Source organism: Bubalus bubalis, chromosome 7 (assembly GCF_019923935.1).
Source record: "Bubalus bubalis isolate 160015118507 breed Murrah chromosome 7, NDDB_SH_1, whole genome shotgun sequence".
Classification (NCBI taxonomy): Eukaryota; Metazoa; Chordata; class Mammalia; order Artiodactyla; family Bovidae; genus Bubalus; species Bubalus bubalis.
The window spans coordinates 22,754,404-22,774,439 of record NC_059163.1 but is presented as its reverse complement, the minus strand read 5'-3'; the positions used below and the strand labels follow the sequence as shown (position 1 = coordinate 22,774,439).

The 20,036-nt window shown below is 41.5% G+C and overlaps 1 protein-coding gene across 1 annotated transcript in view; it reads right to left on the bottom strand.

Annotated features, from left to right (window-relative positions):
• Nucleotides 1-19,112, bottom strand: part of ANTXR2 (ANTXR cell adhesion molecule 2) — a 171,562-nt gene extending 152,450 nt beyond the window's left edge. Inside the window, exons 1-3 of the mRNA XM_006048760.4 lie at nt 18,072-19,112; nt 17,350-17,421; nt 15,171-15,242 (exon numbers count right to left, since the gene is read on the bottom strand). Coding sequence (XP_006048822.2) covers nt 15,171-15,242; nt 17,350-17,421; nt 18,072-18,223 — 296 coding nt within the window. The 5' untranslated portion in view covers nt 18,224-19,112. The remainder of the gene's footprint in view (nt 1-15,170; nt 15,243-17,349; nt 17,422-18,071) is intronic.
• Nucleotides 19,113-20,036: the final 924 nt, after the last annotated feature.

Sequence of the window (20,036 nt, the reverse complement as noted above, 5' to 3'; positions counted from 1 at the left end):
AACTGAGGGAGAAAAAAAATCACATAGTAGGTAAAAAACACAACTCATCCATTTATACCATGACTTAAAGTTCTAAAGGAAAGCAAGGGAGAAAATGTTTAAAAATAAAAGAAGAAAAAATGTGTATGTTATGAAGATCAACTCAAATCAATCAGATTCACTGAGTATGGCTTTAACGTTGTCTTCAACTACAACAAACAGCAATACCGAAACTACTTTGGAGTTTGTTGTGATTCTGTAGCCAAGGATGCAAGACACACAAAGTCCCCTGTGAGCTCACAGGGCAGAAGCTTCTTTGCCATCCATGAGTAATCGCTACACAATTCCTCTTTTCTGCTAACTACAGCTATTTCTTGCCCCTACTATCAGGAACTGCGTGGTAAATGTCTTCCTCATTCAGAAAATTCTGTTAAGCTCATATGGTTATCATATTGCTCTATCCTCTTTTCTAAGATCTTAGCTTTTCTTTTCAGATGTTACTAATTTTCTGCAATGCTATTGTATTCTGTGTGACTTCAAATACTTCTTGGAAAGAGGCAGAATTTAAACAAATAAAACGGGATATGAAACCTCTGATTGCTGTTGCTACTGCTGTTTTTTTGTTGTTGTTGGGCATCAGGGTACCCAAATCTATAATCAACTCTTTCTTCTTGACTTTATAACTATGTTGATTGAAAAGAGGGGATGAGGCAGAGAGGCGGGGGGTGGCAGAGGCAAAAACATATTGACTTATTTTTTAATCTAAAAAATTAACACTCTCAGCTCTGTTAGTATCCTTTAAAGTTCTCTGCTGAGTAAAGGAAAGAAGAGATAAGAAGGGAAGAGGAAAGATAAGCAGACAAGAGAAGGGAGGGGAAGGAAACATAGCAACCACAACTGCTAGGCACTGTGCCGCATCAGTGGCCTTTCTCCAGCCATAAGACACCGCAACTACGGAAGGTGTGAATGATGCCACAACTAAGGTGAAGATATATTTTATAAATAGTGGCATAATAAAATAGTTGGCAGAAAATTCTGACTTGCCCAACTAGCACAATTCAGCCATAATTTTAAGTCCTTTCTACTTGTGACTAAAGATATACATTTATAAATATATCTCTATACTTAACCTGAACTTTTCAACGTGCATTGCCTTAACTCTCCAGATTTCAAAGCTCTTTCTAGGTTTCAGTCAATCAGTCTACACACACTGGCTGAGCACCCACACATGTGAACACTGTGATCTTACACTGTGATATAACAACAATTAACACCTAGGCTACGGCTACCCTCTCACCCATTTACAGGTGCAATGTCGTTCTCTACCCTGGCTGGACACTGGGATCGCCTAAAAGGCTTTAAAAAAAAAAATCTTCTGGACACTAATGGAAAAAATTATAATTTACTTGATGTGTGCTGGGGTCAGGGTATTTCTTGGAAATTCTCCAGAGCATTCTATAGTGAGGCCAAGAATTATGAAACTTTGATCTAATCTAATTTTAAAACCTTTCCATGTTGTTGAAAAGGGCTTCCCTAGTGGCTCAGTTGGTAAAGAATCTGCCTGCAATGCAGGAGAGCTGGGTTCAACCCCTGGGTTGGGAAAGTACCCTGGAGAAGGAAATGGCAACCCACTCTAGTAATCTTGCCTGGAGAATTCCATGAAATGTTGTTAGAATGCTCTTTTCCTTACCTATTTTGCCAGTCAGTTCTTCTACTAAAGGGGTTTTGGAGGTAACTAGGATAATCTTTTAAAATGTAAAATGCAGTTTCTGGGATGGATGACTTATAGCCAGAGAGAACATGGATTAATTCCAAGCCCAATCTCATTTTCTCAACTATAAAACAAAGAGGAAAATACCTGTACTACAGGGCCATTGTGAGGATTAAACGGCACATAACAAGTACTGGGCTAGGCCACTTCCCTAGCTGTCCAGGGGTTAAGACTCCACACTTCCAATGCAGGGGGTGTGGGTTCAATCCCTGGTCAGGAATCTAAGATCGCACAGGCCATGCAGCATGGCCAAAAAAAAAAAAAAAGTAGAGTTAGTTGTAGCTACTATGGTTGTTATTGACACTGGTCATTCCTCTGTTTGTAGGATTTTGTTCATCCAGTTTACTTTCTTCTTGATTCTAAGGAGAGCTCACTCAGCAGACTGAGGGTTGAAAAAATTTGATAAAGACCCAAAAAGGAGGAGGGAAAGGAATAGAGGAAAGAAAGTTTTATACTGAAGCTTTAGTGAGAACAAATGATATGGAAAGCTATAGAACAAGGTGGGAAGACAGGTTTGGAGTGAATCAGAAACGAACTAAACTTGGGTTCTGCGACTAGTGTAAGCACTGGCAGTTGTTTAATTTCCTGCAGCTCAGTTTCCATGTCCATAAAGTGTAAATAAGAATGGCTGCCCCAATGACGTCTTCATTCACTCATTCCGCAGACATTTATTAGGTGACTACTATCACATTTATGAAAGTGTCAGTCGCTCAGCGACCCCATGGACTGAAGCCCACCACGTTCCTCTGTCCATGGACTTGTCCAGGCAAGAACACTGCAGTGGGTAGCCATTCCCTTCTCCAGGGGATCTTCCCAACCCAGGGATTGAACCCCGCATTGCAGGCAGATTCTTTACCATGTGAGGCACCGGGAAGCCCATCATCTTTTTAATATAATGGTATTATATTTGGCAGCGTTGAACAATTCAGAAAGCTGTGGGATCTGGACAGAAGAGCTATTAGAGGAGATAGACGAGAGAAAGGAAATGGCTAGTGCCCAAAACAAACCCTCTTCACTACAGCTTCTCCTCTGCATTGCCATGTTGCTCTTCTAGAAAACCTACAAATGGTGACAAGCTGAATTTGAGGTGACAGATGGCACAACGGATAGGAGTCCAGACTGCTCCAGCCAATTATCTACCACCGCATCCTTCCATTGTTTCATGTCAAGCAAAAGTAACACCAACATAACTCCACAGAGTTGCTGTGAAAAATCAAAGGAGTTGATGCATATAAAGAATTCGGTACAAAGTCAGTGTCACACAGACATTAGTCATTATTCATTATTGCATAGCTGGCATGTTTATTTCTGAAAGTGATTCATCTTTGGAGTTTCATTATTACTTTTAGTATAAACTATGGTACAGAATCTCTAAATATGACCTCTATCAATTTCTTCCCACTCTATATGCACCCATTCTCCCATCAAAAGTTGGAATTTATCCCCCATCCCCTTGATTCTGGCCCAGCCCTGTCACTACCTGGCACTAGAACAAGGTAGAAGCGATATTCTTAGACGTCCAACCCTTAAGAGAAATGGAGACACTGCTTCCTTCATCTCATAGTACTCACTCTTGGACCCAGTCATCATGCCTTGAGAAGCCCAGGCCACAAGCCGAGGTCCCATGGAGGAAAACATATTATTCCAGTAAACAGCCCTAGCTGTGCTCCATAACAGTAACCACCTTCTATGATTATAGCACCAGATAATATCATGTGGGACAGAGAAAGCTTCCATTTGAGCCATCCATCACAGAATAGTGAGAGATAACAAAATCATTGCTTAAGCCACTAAATGTTGGGGTGGTTTTTCATGATCACTATGCCTGTTCCAGGACTAATTCTAAATGAGGCACAGGACTTTTCCCTTTATGTACCCTTGGTAGCTAGCTGCCATACAAAAACTTTGATTACCCTGAAATCACCATGGTAGGAGGAGACTTAACCTAGCCATGAGTTGAAGTCATGTGTAGCAGAATGAAGACTCAGGTCAACAGTCCTAGCTGAGCTCCTAGACAACAGCCAGCACCAGCACGAACTTTCAAACCATGTGGGTGGGTCATTTCAACTCTTCTAGCCATTCCAGCTTTCTAGCTGACAACAAGCAAAGCATAAGAATGGCCCATTCAATGCACAGTATCATGAGAAATGACCAGTTGTATTTACATCACTAATTTTGGAGTAGTTTATTATGCAGCAATAGATATTCAAAAATTAAAGTTGTGACTAAAGTAAAAGGTAAATGACCTTGAAGAGATGGATAGTAAAGACTGGAAAGGCAGTGAGCAAATTGTTACTGGAGGCTCAGTTTCATGCTCATTCATATCTGTTGCATTCCATTGGTTAAAGTGAGCCATAGCCCCAGCCCACATTTTTTTTAATTATATATTTAAATTAAAATACTTATATAAACATATGTAAATACATGTGTATATATAAATATATATAATATATAAATATGTGTGTACTTATATAAATATATAAAAATACTTATACACACATATTATACCTATTACATATATAATCATATTTGTCTCAGTGGTGAATCTGCCTGTCAATGCAGGAGATGCCAGAGAATAGGGTTCAACCCCTAGGTCGGGAAGATCCCCTGGAGGAGGACATGGCAACCCATTCCAGTATTCTCACTTGGAAAATTCCTTGGACAGAGGAGCCTGGCATGCTATAGTCCGTGGGGTCACAAAGTGTCAGACACAACTGAGTGTGTGCACTTGCACACACGTATGCATATATGTTGTATGTATTCTGTGTTTCATTGGAGGTCACAAAGGAGCAATCTATCACAAAAACTAAAAGCCTCATACATCTATGCTACCAAATGCCAGTTTAGATAACCCTATAAGCATAAGTGTTAGAGGTATGGAGGTAGAGGAACCAGAGATCAAACTGCCAACATCCGCTGGATCATCGAAAAAGGAAGAGAGTTCCAAAAAACATCTACTTCTGCTTTATTAACTACTCCAAAGCCTTTGACTGTGTGAACCACAACAAACTGTGGAAAAATTCTTCAAGAGATGGGAATACCAGACCATCTGACTTCCCTCCTGAGAAATCTGTATGCAGATCAAGAAGCAACAGTTAGAACTGGAAATGGAACAACAGACTGGCTCCAGATTGGGAAAGGAGTACATCAAGCTGTATATTGTCACCCTGCTTATTTAACTTATATGCAGAGTACATCATGAAAAATGCCGGGCTGGATGAAGTACAAGCTGGAATCAAGATTGCGAGGAGAAATATCAATAACCTCAGATACACAGATGACACCACCCTTATGGAAGAAAGGGAAGAAGAACTAGAGTCTCTTGATTAAAGTGAAAGAGGAGAGTGAAAAAGCTGACTTAAAACTCAACATTCAGAAAACTAAGATCACGCATCTGGTCCCATCACTTCATGGCAAATAGATGGGGAAACAATGGAAACAAGTGAAAGACTTTATTTTCTTGGGCTCCAAAATCACTGCAGATAGTGACTGCAGCCGTGAAATTAAAAGACGCTTGCTCCTTGGAAGAAAAGTTATGACCAACCTAGACAGCACATTAAAAAGCAGAAATATTACTTTGCTGACAAAGGTCTATCTAGTCAAAGCTATGGTTTTTCCAGTAGTCATGTATGGATGTGAGAGTTGGACTATAAAGAAAGCTGAGCACAGAAGAATTGATGCTTTTGAACTGTGGTGTTGGAGAAGACTCTTGAGAGTCCCTTGGACTGCAAGGAGATACAACCAGTCCATTCTGAAGGAGATCAGCCCTGGGATTTCTTTGGAAGGACGGATGCTGAAGCTGAAACTCCAATACTTTGGCCACCTGATGGGAAGAACTGACTCACTGGAAAAGACCATGATGCTGGGAAAGATTGAAGGCAGGAGGAGAAGGGGAAGACAGAGGATGAGATGGTTGGATGGCATCACACACTCGATGGACATGAGTTTGAGCAAGCTCTTGGAGTTGATGATGAACAGGGAAGCCTGGCATGCTGCAGTCCATGGGGTCATGAAGAGTCGGATTCGGCTGAGTGACTGAACTGAACTGAACTGTACTTTATCCTTAAGAGATTATCAGCCAGTGATATGAAATGAACAAAACTGCAAACAAAATGTAGTAATACACAGAAACTTTATAAAGATTTCAATTCAGTTCAGTTGCTCAGTTGTGTCCGACTCTTTGCAACCCCATGGACCGCAGCACGCCAGGCCTCCCTGTCCATCACCAACTCCCAGAGTTTACCCAAACTCATGTCCATTGAGTCAATGATGCCATCCAAGCATCTCATCCTCTGTCATCCCCTTCTCCTCCTGCCCTCAATCTTTCCCAGCATCAGGGTCTTTTCCAATGAGTCAGCTCTTCGCATTAGGTGGCTGAAGTATAGTTACATAACATAATTAAATATTGCTCTTGGAAAATAAAACTTAGTAGACTGAGTAGAATATGAGACAAAACAATCTTCTCAAGATGTTGTTCATGTCCATACAAAATTACTAATGATTTATAATCCACTTAGCACTGTACTTTACCTGAGCAATTGCAAATAAAGCATTTAGCAAAATGTCTGATACATAGTAAGTGCTCAATAAACTTTACTACTTCTGTCTCCTTCCATTAATAAACCACAATATTATATAATAAGTCTGACAAAATTAGAAAAATTACAGGAGGGAAAATCTGCTCACTCATTCAAATGTGGGACCATCCTAGCTATCTATTTAATTATGCCATTATATACTGTTATATGGCATACAGTGTGAAGAATAAACTGCAAAAAAAAAAAAAAAAAAATTGTTCCCTATTAGCTCAACTTAAAAGATTTTCAAGGGTTTCAAAAGAGTGAAAGATGATTTTTCAGACACAAACATTGCTAATACATTATCTTAGGAACTCATACTTTATATAAAAACTTGTTTACTCTTTATTTAACACGCCACGGTAAGGCCAATATACGCCAAGGTCTCTGTGGTACAGATTCCAGACCAATGAATCCAAAGTCGGAGTCCTAGATTCAAAAATATCTGCTTACAAAATGCCCCATACAATATGGGTTTGTGAAAATTCGTCTCTAATTTAGTCTACACTTATCTAAGTGAGGTACTCAGATGACACCTAAAGTCTTTATCTGCTGTATCTTGTGTGTTTACACCCCATTTCCTCATTCAACACCTCCCTGGGCCATGAAAAAATGACTTCTGCATTTTACCACCTGAGTGTGCCAGGTCTGTCTTCCAGACATGAGTAACAATGCATTTAATTTTCTAGAACATACCCATAAAGCAAACACGGGACTTCACTGAAAACGACTATTCCCACATCCACGACTGGAATCTGAGTTGCTGCCATGCTCAGACCTCTCAGAATTAGCACAATGTGTGACCAGCACTGACTCTTCTCAACAGGAAAAATTACTTCCCTGTTAGAATCTAAACAAAAACAACTAGTCACTTCCTCTCACCACGTCACTGGTTTGTAAGAGACCAGAAGAAATTTAGAGGATGAATATATCTTTGAATTATGACAACTCTGACCAATTCTGGAAACCAGCTGGATAAAGGGGAACAAAGATTCTGAGGCAGTGGAATGGTTAGGTGCTCATGCTCAAGAGCCATATGCAGGGGTGAATTCTGGCTCTGACTTAGCCGTGTCACTTTGAGCAGTCACTTGACTTCAAACTTCTGCTAGAATCTGGGCACATAACGGTGATGAGGAGGTACAGTGATAAGACCCAGATCTCATCTCAGCCTCAGCCTCCTTCCCACCTAGTCATTAATTAGGCCTTCTCATGCATTATGTGCACTTAATCATCCCAACATTACCCCAACACTTCTACACAGTAGGAATGATTAGCTCCTTATAACAGACAAGAGAATTGGGTAGCAAGAGGTGAAATAACTTGTCCAAAGTTACACAGCTCGTATACAGTGCCTACGTTTTTCGGACCCAAAGTCCAGTCCTGATGTTTACATTTAACAAGCAACCTTCAGGATCTGCGCCCCTCCGCCAGGCTTCCCTTGTGGCTCAGCTGGTAAAGAATCCACCTGCAATGTGGGAGACCTGGGTTCGATCCCTGGATTGGAAAGATACCCTCTAGAAAGGAAAGGCTATCCATTCCAGTATTCTGGCCTGGAGAATTCCATGGATTATATAGTCCATGGGATCCCAAAGAGTTGGACATGACTAAGCAACTTTCATTTCATTTCACTTCAGCACTCCTCAAGTTAACAGCTGAATATGTTCTATTTCTATTCAGGAAATTAACACTGAATAGTCATTGGAAGGACTGTTGCTGAAACTGAAGCTCCAATGCTTTGGCCACCTGACGCAAAGAGCCAACTCATTGGAAAAGACTATGACACTGGGAAAAATTGAAGGCAAAAGGACAAGTGGCAGCAGAGGACAAGATGGTTAGAGAGCATCACTGACTCAATGGGTTTCCCTAGTAGTTCAGCTGGTAAAGAATGCACCTGCAATGCAGGAAACCCCAGTTCAATTCCTGGGTCAGGAAGTTCCCCTGGAGAAAGTATAGGCTACCCACTCCAGTATTCTTGAGCTTCCCTGGTGGCTCAGACCATAAAGAATCTGCCTGCAAGGCAGGAGACCTGTGTTCAATCCCTTGGTTGGGAAGATCCCCTGGAGGAGGGCATGGCAACCCACTCCAGTATTCTTGCCAGGAAGATCTCCATGGACAAAGAAGCCTGGCAGGCTACAGTTCATGGGGTCAAAAAGAGTCCGACATGACTGAGTGACCAAGCACAGCATACCACTAACTCAATGGACATGAATTTGAGCAAACTCCAAGAGATGGTGGAGGACAGAAGAGCCTGGCGTGCTGCAGTCCATGGGTTCGCAAAGCGTCAGACAGGACTGAGTGATTGAACAACAACAATGCTCTATTCCTAGTTCCATTCTGATACCAAGAGAGTTGTCTCTGGCTACATAAGTCAGTCATATTTCCTTTAAACCTAAGCATTTGTTTTTTATAAATAGTACATTATTCAAATAAAATTGAATAACCTAAATGTATAGAAACTAAAACATGAAGGAGCCCCCACCTTTTGAATCTCACTGAAGGAACCCCGACCCTGAACCTCATTGCTAAGACAATATTGTTGTTAGCAATTTGTTGCTCATCTTCCAGACTTTTTTCCATGCATTCATTATCATACACACATACCATAAAAACCATTAAAATTTTTGTTTTTATCATCTTTAACAGAGTATTCTGCAACTTGCTTTTCTCAACTAGTATATCTTAGACATATTTTCATAACAATATATAGAGATTTTCCAGTTCTTTGAATGACTGCATAGTATCCAATTCTATGTATATACTCTAATTTAATTACAGTATCATCAACTGATGAGCATTTAGATTTACTACCATTTTCACATTATGAACAATGCTTCAGGGTTTAATCTCACATATACCTATCTTTGCACACTGGTGCTACTATTTCAGGAGGGCATAGTCCTTAAAGTAAAATTGCTGATAGAAGACTTCTAAACGTTGACAGATACTGACAAATTTCCCTGCCTGCAAAATGAATGAACCAATTTATAAATTACCAACTATCTTATCACAAGTAAACTTTTAACTTGGATTCAAAGGAATTAAAAGAAATCCTTTCAAATAACAGAAATGTATATATTACTTACACTTTTTATATAAATTTAATCAAATAACTTATTTTTAATTTCCTAGAAGTTTGCCTATAGAATATTTTTTCCTAAGTAATTGATTATTATTCTCAGGTCAAACAATTTTATGACTTTTTCAAGTTGGGGACAAGTATATCAAAAAGAGAGTTGGAAATGTTCGTAACTGATCTATAACAATAAGAATGAGAAGATTAGCAAATATAAATCATGTTTTATTATTTCTTAAGGAGAGAAAACATTTGATAGCAGTTAATAACTCAGGTTCTAGAGTCAGACCAACTCAATCGTTCATTCAACATATACTTCCTGAGCATCTAGTATGTTTCAAGCTCTGTTATAGGTGTTAAGATATAGAGGTGAAGGTAAACGAGACAAAGAAGACCCCTCTGCTCTCATGCAGTTTACATTAGGGTTATGGAGATAAAATAAATCGATTAATTATCAGAACAATTTCAAAAAGTGATAACCAAACAGAGAATTGTGAGACACTACTGGGAAGGTGGGGTAGGATTGCTTCACACCTGATGCCAAGGCAAGGCCTCTCCGGGGAGGTGACACATGGGATGAGGCCAGGCAAGACATGGGGAAGACAAAGGGCAAAACTGCTAGTACGGAAACACACTCGGCCCGTTCGGGGAAGGGAAAGGTGGGCAGTGGGCGAGACTGGGGCATGCAGTGTTAGGACAGGATTGGGTGAGCAGTCAGGTAGGGCTTTTAGGCCACTGGGAAATGCTTTCTACTCTAAGCCATCAGATTGTCTTAAGAGCAAGAATGGCATGATCTATTCTACATTTCAAGAGACCATTCTGGCTAATATACTCCTCATCACTGATTAACTGTGTGTCCTTGGACAAGCTACATTTCCTTTCTCAGCTTCAGTTTCCTCATTTATAAACTTGAGATAATAGTATCTATGACATGGAGTTGATATAAGGGTTAAGTAATGAATGGAAAGCATTTTGCACAGTATCTAGCACATAAAAGTGTTCACTAAATGTTTCCAACTAAATCGCTTTTACCTCATTAAGATTACACTGAACAGAACTAAGCATAATTCACTATCACCAATTATTCAACACAATAACTAAAAATATCCTTTTAAATGAGTCTTGATTCAAATTCTCTAACACCGAGGGGCTGGATATTTCCATATTGAGTCAACACTCAGCACTTTCCTCTTACTGGATCCTATAATACAGCCCTGATTTATATGTGTTTGTGTACACTCCTCACTATCACACACAAGATTATCCATCCTTGTGTTACCTCCAGAGCACATAATGCTCAAAACACGATATACAGGGTAGGCAGAGCAGGATGGTGGGTAGGTGAGTGGAGGGACTACCAGATATGGAGGATAAAAGAGAAGACTCTTGAGAGTCCCTTGGACTCCAAGAGGATCAAACCAGTCAATTCTACAGGAAATCAAGCCTGAATATTCATTGGAAGGACTGATGCTGAGGCTGAAGCTCCAATACTTTGGCCACACGATGCAAAGAGCCGATTCATTGGAAAAGACTCTGATGGAAAAGACTGAAGGCAAAAGGAGAAGCAGGCAGCAGAGGATGAGATGTTTAGATAGCATCTCCAACTCAATGGACACGAATCTGAGCCGGAGACAGTGGAGGACAGAAGAAGCTGGCATGCTACAGTTCATGAGGTCGCAAAGAGTCAGACAGGACGCAGCAATTTAACAACAACAATGAAAATAAAATAAAATAAAAATCATGAGGGCAAAAGAAGAGAATGTTTCAAATTGAAATATTCAAAATAATAATGTTTTTAGGACTTTCCTGGTGGTCCAGGAAAGTCGCCTGGACCTGCCAATGCAGGGGACAGAGGTTTGATCCCTCATCCAGGCAGATTCCACATGCCACAGGGCAACGAAGCCCATGTGTGACAACTACCGAAGCCTGTGGGCTCTACAGCCCATGCTTCACAATGAGAGAAGCCACTACAATAGAGAGTAGCCCCTACTCACCTCAACTAGAGAAAGCCCACGTGCAGCGACGAAAACCCAATGCAGCCAATAAATTAATTTTTTTTAAATACTGGTTTTAAATCATGAGCATATAAAATGGATAACTGATCATTTCTTGCCATGTTTATTATTCTGTTTATGCATTTACATAGTACCAGACTTCATGATGAAACCCTAACAGAAGACACAGTCCAACTGTAAGGATTTACCGCCTTCTAATCTTGCTTCCTCTCTACTGAAGATATTTAGCAACCACTTTGAAACATGAAAGAGGTACTTCCCATATTTACCAAGCTACAGAAGAATTTTGAGAAACAGAAACAAAATTGTGAAACCTGATGCATTTGACCTTTGCTTTTCCTATGCGCTCAGACCTCTAAGTGTGACATCAAGAAAATTCATGCGTAGAATTCCCCTTTCTAGACTTTGAAACAAGGATCCCCAATAGCTGTGGCAACATTCGTTCAGTGATCTTGCATCTAAATATGCGAATGATTTCTACACACTTAAAAGGCAGGAATAGAGATGCAGATGTAGAAAATGGACATGTGGACATGGACAGAGTGGGTTGAATTGAGAGATTAGGCTTGACATAAACATATCACCCATGTGTAAAATAGATAGCTGGTGGGAAGCTGCTGTATAGTATATGGAGCTCAGCTCAATACTCTGTGGTGACCTAGAGGGGTGAGATGCTGGGGCAGGAGGTGGGTGGAAGGAGGGGAGGAGGGGAAAGGGGTTGCAAGGAAAGGGAGGGCCAAGAGGGAGGGGTTATATGCATACATATAGCTTACTCACTTTGTTGTACAGCAGAAACACACAACACTGTAAAGCAACAATACCCCAATTTTTTTTAAAAAAAAAAGGGGGGTGGGTATAATGAATGAAAAGTGACCTTATATCCAAATATAGAGGACCATAGAAATTTGAAAAGTTACTAATTAAATAAAATTGGTAAAAGAACAACTAGGTTCAGAATTTAGTCCTTTAATGGAAACTGTTCTGTAATATACAAAATACTTTTGTATGCATTGTCTTATTTTTGATCCCCACAAATCTCTTAAGGAAACACAGTAAAAAAAAAAAAAAGAAAGAAAGAAGGAAAACACAGTAGATTATGCCTGCAGTTTATAGACATAAATACTGACAGAATGAGAAGATGATTTATCCCATCTCTAACCAATAAGTAGCAAAACTGGAACTCTAACCCAGGCCTTGTTAGTATACATTCTGCTGCCCTAAACTAATGCAATTTGGCAAACAGGGAAATTTGTTAAAACTAAATTTAATTCTATTTAAAAAGAGAAAGAAGAGCCAACTATGTTTTAAGTTGCAAATAGCATTATACTAGAATTCCTCCTGAACTATTATAAATCCTTTCAAGCAGTACAATAATCCCTTTATATAAGGATAATGCCTCCCCATGATTAAAATACTGCACACTCCCTAACTGCAGATACTAACAACAACAAAGCTCTCTTCTCTTGATACATATATGCCAGACTCTGTCCTACATTGTCCACACGCACTGACTTCAATTTTTACAGCAGTCTTATGAGGTAGGTATTATTATTATGACAATCATCATCATCATTATTCAGATGGAAAAAAGTGAAGCATAAAGAGGTTGTCACTTGTCTGTGACCATTTGGCTAGGAAATTGGTTCAGCAACTTTCAGCTGCAATATTATGCTGCCTCTGGAAACAGAAGCCTCTTTATCCCAACCTCTGCCTTATCAGATTCAACCAATGATAACGGAAAATCTTTAGTGAGATTCAGTTCAGTTCATTCTCTCAGTCCTGTCCAACTCTTTGTGACCCCATGAACTGCAGCACGCCAGGCTTTAACCCGTCCGTCACCAACTCCTGGGTTAAAATTGTTGGTGAGGTTGTGTACAGTAATATAAATTTACTATTATTATAGTGTATAGTAATAGTAAAAATTGTGTTAGTGAGATTAACACAATTTAAACCCTTTCCATGCCTGCTGATGCAATACCAATCTTGCTGACCTGTGATTACACTTTATCAAAGTGCTGGAGAACTCACATACAAAGTACCTAACAGAGAAGCTAGCACAAAGTAGGCAGTTAACAATTACTGAGAGTCTATTGTGTGTCTGGCAATATTCTAAATGCTTTTCTCTACATATGCACTCCACAAATGTTAGCATGGTTCTCTTTTTGTGCTACGTGCTATGTATATGCTCAGTTGCTCAGTCGTGTCCAGTTCTTTGCGACCCCATGAACTGTAACCCGCCAGGCTCCTCTGTTCATGGGACTTCCCAGGCAAGAATACAGGAGTGGGTTGCCATTTCCTCTCCCAGGGGATCTTCCCAATCCAGGATCAAACCTGCAGCTCCTGCATTGGCAGGTGGATTCTTTACCACTGAGTGACCTGGGGTGAATCAAAAGCTGTTTCTTTGGAAATTAAGCTGGGCAATGGAAAAAATTCTTTTCACGAAGGCAAGGCCTGTTATATCAATGGGAATAAACAGCTGCTGTATTTGGGTTGTTAGGGACTACTGTTTCCCCGGCCTTTGATGAGACCCAGATGCACATGAGAAAGTATGAAACGAAGTATCAGAGAGGAGACTGAGGTCATAAGCTGGACTCCCCACCTACAGAGAGATTTCCTCTCCAGGAAATGTAAAACTTAAAGCACAAATATGTTAGAAGTTTGATGGATTTTCCAAATCAATTCTGGGAATTTTAAATAAGTTACCTCTGTAAGCTCTTTTTAAAATTAAAAAAAAATACTTTATTTAAAGGAACTATAAACACAAAACTTCTCAGAAATCCACATATTACACAGAACAAGGTACAACAGCCTTCTTTGCTGAAACTACAGTTTGGAGAAATTGGATTTCACAATAAAACTAACCCACTCATTTATTCAAGAATTGATTAAGAACTACCTTGTGTACTTCGTGTTAAATGAAGTAGAAAATCTCCCTTCCCACTATGAAAAGTACCACTCTTTAAAATGTCAATGACTACTTATTTTTTTAACTTTTTATTCTATGATGGAGTATAGCTGATTAACCATGTTGTGATAGCTTCAGATGGAAAACAAAGGGACTCAGCCATACATATACATGTATCCATTCTTCCCCAATCTCCCCTCCCATGCAGGCTGCCACCTAACATCAATGACTACTTCTAACTTGCCACAATGATCAGTTCAAACGACATCAAAACGGTCATATAAAGTATTATGACATTGATTTGGGGGAAATTTATATATACATATATATATGAAATTAAATTCAAATTCATAAATACATATATTTATGAAATTAAAAGCGAGTTCTTTCATAAAGGTAAACATATTCGGCATCAGTGGACCTCAGAGTAAGTCTAAAGATGCAGGATGTCTGCTCCGTCTAGTAAATTATCCAAATAGATCCATATCTTTCTCCTCCTTAATGTTCTTCAAATTCCTAGTTGATTAATATATTACATCGAAACAAGAAAGATGTAGAACTACTTACAGTAACAGAGAGGGGGAAAGGTGGGTGGCAGTAAACACACAACTAAGGCCGAGATCTGGGTCTCATTGTACATTCCACAGCAATGTGAATGATATTGATTTTCAGATTAGCTGCTCTTTTATATTATTCATACCTCCTTTTCCCTCTATTAGTGAAGAGAACTAAATTGTCTGTGTACTTGCTTGATTCCACTGAGAGGCCTGAATCACCACTTGGAAATATCCATCATTCCTTTAAGATTGGTCTCTACTAAAAGCCTGCAGCAAAGTGATAATGCACTAACCTGTCTCCGGTTAATGGCAAAATAATGGTGGCTTGAGAAGAAAACACAATGAAAGATAATCTCATTTGAGGGCTGCAAAACAAGAAAAGAGGCAGTTAAAACATTTTTAAAAGAAATATTGATATAATACAGATGTATAGCTAGGGAGTCTCATTTAAAATCAGTCTCACTGAACAGTCCAGGCTTCTTTTAAATGGAACCCCTAAGTAGATACATGAACTCTGCTCAACATTACCATTATCACATAAGTCATTCTGGATTTAGTCAGTGCTGCTCAGCACTCAGGCACTCCTCTCTGACCCACAGGGCCACTTTAGGAAGAAATTACCTAGAAAGATAAATCCCACGCCAGTGGAAATTTTTCTTTCTTTTTTTTTTGTAGAAAGCTCTTTCTTTGGCCTTCTACCTCATCTCCTTCAAGGAGGCCAATCCCTTCAGAATGATTATCATAGCAAGTTTAGGGCTGGAGACAAGCAGGTTTGATTTAATTACCACAACTATGAGAGGAGTTCATACAAGTTATCCTGAGGTAGGATTACTTAAGGAGTGTCAAGGACAATGTGAAAAAGAAGAACAAATCACATTTTGATTAGACATGTTCAGTTCTCTAAGTCTTTAGCATCATACTTCCGACTGGCAACAACTGCCCTAGTTAGCTACACCTTTTAAGCTCTAAGCCTTGATCTCACAGAATGATTCCTGTTTCAAAGACACCCTATGCAATGTTTCTTAAGATCTGAACCTGAAGCTGTAACACTCAGCTCTATAAACTGAAGAGCAGAATGATGCCCAAGGGTTATACATATTTGAAAAGTCCTTCACTTCAGTAGTCACCCTTTACTCATTTCCTACAATATATTATGGGTTAGTAACTGAACAATTAAACTTGTGCCAGAGAACTGTTTACTACAGAATTCCAATTTGTAAACCAGACCAAATAAGAGCCCTACTTCTTGGAAATGTACTGAAATGACCCACTGTATTTGATCAAAATCTATGAGACACTCTGCACACTCTTGGATTAAATCAGAAAATTTACCAACGACTCTCTCTCCTGCCTTTGACACTTAACGATATAGAGCCTCATTTACTTTTCTTTCCTAGACAAGCTTACCTTAGACCCTGTCCAGAAATGAGTGTTATACTTGGCTTCTTAAACAGGAGACTGATGACTGAACATGGACAAGCATACATTTTTATAGGGATAAGCTTACTGCTGCCAATAACTGAAAGCAAGGATTTCCTAGGCCTCTACAGATTGTTTGAAGTTACTTGCAACATGACTTTCAAAATGTTTTGATCATCCAAGCCTGTTTTAAAGAAAACATTTGGGCTAACACGACTGAAAGAAGCAATATTTAATGATACAGCTCCTTTTCATGTCCTTTCCATTATCTTGATAAACTTGCATTTCCTCGTTGCATTTTTTCTTCTTTAAAAAGAAAAAAAAAAAGAGGAGGAGGAAAAAAGCCTCAAAAGCCTAGTGTCCTAGGGTTACTTTTAAATAAGAAAGCCCCTAATTTCTGGTTACCTCTAAATAGGAGAGTAAGCTGGCTATCATAGCAGTTATGCTTTTTATAGGAGACAAACCAATTTTTCCTAGTAAGGCTTATTGCATATATAGAACAGTTAAATTTTAAACCAGCCACACACCCACACATTGTGTAAACACAAGTCATTTCTTTAAACACACACACACACACACACACACAAGTGCCTTTTCTGGTAGTGGGTTATTAACACATGCTCATTTGAAGTTTACCAACACTTTTTTTTCTTAATGAGGACTTCAATAATGCTAAGAATTGTGTGGAATGGAAAATATATTATGGATATTATTAGCATAAACTTTTAAAGTGATAAATTATGAGAAAGCATAAATGAAATTCAAAACAGATGAAAACTCAGAAAGGAAAAGACATTTGGAATCATATCTGAAGATACTTCCCCAGAGCCTGAGCCAAGTTTCTGGGATCCAGATGAAATAATCCCTCAACAACTGAAGGGCTGTCCTAATAACAGCATGTGTGTGATAAGACCTTGAGGCACTTAATAATCAACACTTCAGTAAAGGCTTTGCTTGCAAATGGTTTCCAAAAAAGGATATCCTATCTAGCCTTTGGTCTACTTGCCTCCAACTCAAAGTCTCCTGCTTAGAAAAGAAAAGTAGGAGAAATACCTTACAAATCTCTCTGTAAGTTGCTGGACAAAATTGTAAATTTCAATCCAGTTATTTGCCACACTCCCAGACCTGAAAAAAAAAATTGAACGAATCAGAAAAACGAATCAGAGTGTAACCTGACCTCTTCTTCAAGCCAAGTTAACAGTATCAGCAACTGAAAGGTAGGTGCTACAAGAACCTAGGAAGTCTACCCATCTTCAGGGATCACCTGCCTGCTAATTGTCTGGAGTAAGATTCCAGCTCTTCAAATAAACACAGCCTTCCTTAGAAGGAAATGCAAACCACAGTTGAGTACGTTAACTTTAGACTGCCAAGCTACAATGAAAGTGCTGTGCTCAGGGTAAAACCCGGCAAACTTTAGCCAGAGTGAGGCGTTGAGGACTGGGGGACTCAGAAGGAGTCTTATGTGGGTCCCAGAATCGCAGAAGGTTACCCCAAGTGACCGCACTCCCATTTCCTAAGAAACCCCGCCACTGGCCAGCAGTGACTGCCCATCTCCCTAGAGAGCCTAGCAGCTCGGGGCTCCTTCTATTACCCCGCAGCCCGCACAGATCCGAAAGCGCTCGCCTTTCGGACAGAGATAGCAACGGGGCGCCCATCACCGGAGTTACCCCTCACCCCTCCCCAGGTCGCACAGACATCTCAGCCTCCCCCCACCACAGCTCACCACCCAGGGCCACTCTCCCCAGGAGACCCTGGATCCCTTTTCCCGCACTCACTTGTCTAAGACGAAGTAGAGATCAAAGGCTCCGTGGCAGGAGGGCTGCTCCTGGGCGCTCAGCAGCCCCCCGGGACCGCTGAGAGCGAGCAGCCACAGCCCGGGGACCAGCCAGCGCCCGGGACAGCGGGCCGGGGAGAGCCCCGCCACCATCCTGCGGCCGGGGGTCTGCGGCTCCCTCCTGCTCGCAGCCCTCCTCGGCTCGGCTAGGCTCCACTCGGGGGCGACGCTAGGGTGGTGGGAGTGACCAGGGACGCACCCTGAGGTGGGGGGGATAGCGAGTCCCTTAGGGCGCCGGCGCCTGGGTCAGCGGGACCCACCGACTGACAGAGGGAGGGAGACAGGGAAGGAGGGAGGTCCTAGGAGGACAAAGGGAGACTCCGCCGCCGCCGCAGCTGCCGCCGGAACTCTTGACGAATCCCCGTGGAAGAGCGATCCGGCCCTCCCCCTCCCGATTCCGGAGAGTTCCTGCAGATGACCGGGGCCCGCGGCGACTGCTCGCAGGAGAAGTTCCTCCGCCGCCTTGGGTCGAGCGTCCAGCCTCCAGCCTCCAGCCTCCGCTACGGAGCTCGGGTCCTCCAGGAGGGCCGCCCGGGACGCGGCCGCCGCCGCGTACACTTGAAAACGGAGGATCACTCGGTTCGGGTTCCCCGCCTCCGCCGGGCACTGCAAACTTTTCTTCCTCGTACTCGGCTCTGGCACCGCGCGGCGGCCGGGCGGTCCTCTTTAGGGGAGGAGGCCGGGCGGCTCCGGAGAAGCCACTCGCAGCCAAGGCCAGAACCGCAATCCGGCCGGGTCTCCGCGGTGGCAGTGTGCGCCCGAGGGCGGGGCCTGAGCCGAGCCACACACGCACACTTGTGGGTTCGTGCCGAGCCGAGATGACTAAGGCTTGCCAGCTTTTGGAAAGGAGAGAAGTAGTTTAGAAAAACAGATGTCCTCTAGAAACTAAACAACCCCCCTTCCTGTACCCTGCAGGCTCGGCCTGTTGCAGCAGCTGTGCAGAGCAGCCCGTGGCGAGTTGGGAGACTGAAGTGTAGCGGTCTCGAGAAAGGGCATGACCCCCTCTCTCTGCCTCACCCCCATTATCACAAGCGCACTTGCTGCTCCGGTATCTAAAGAAGGCAACTTCCTCTTTTTTTTTTTTTTTTTAAATGAACCTACTTCATTGTTTCATCTCACAGACTAGAAACTTCTCTGTGTGGGGGGTTGGGGGGAGTAAGGGTGGGAAACTCTTCAGGAGTGAACAGTGGTACCTCAAAACATTGCATCCCACTGACATTCATCTCAAGCTCCAGATAGTTAAGAACTTCATCTCGGACCAAACTTGAACAGGAGCGAGAGTTTGCACGCATTTTGGATTCTCTGCTTACCCATTCTGCACTCAACCTCTCCTCTCTGCCCTCACCGCAACCTGCCTTCCCCCGGTGGAAACTGGCTTTTAGAGCCTAACCATCTGACCGGTATGTTAGTCGCTCAGTCGTGTCCGACTCTGTGACCCCATGAACTGTACCACCTCAGGCTCCTCTGTCCATGGGATTTCCCAGACAACAATACTGGAGTGGGTTGCCATTTCCTCCTCCAGGGGATCTTCCCCACCCTGGATTGAACCCTCCTCTCCTGAGTTTTCAGTATTGGCAGGCGGATTCTTTACCACTGAGCCACCAGGGAATCCCACTGGTATACACACCAGTGATTGAGGTAACAATTAGTGTCGCCTCCTCTTCATTTGAATTAAGTCAAGGCTTTATGATAAAAAGTTCATATAGTACTACATTACATGTTGTCTCAGCAATTTGAATAGTTGTGGTGCATATTTAACTTTTCGTTTACATTGTCTTTGACTACAACCAGATTTGCAAGCTGTTTGAAGACAGAAATCCATCACCTTAGTATCTACTTTAGGTAAAGAATCTGCCTGCCCATGCAAGAAACTCAGTTCAGTCCCTGGGTCAGGAAGACCCCTGGA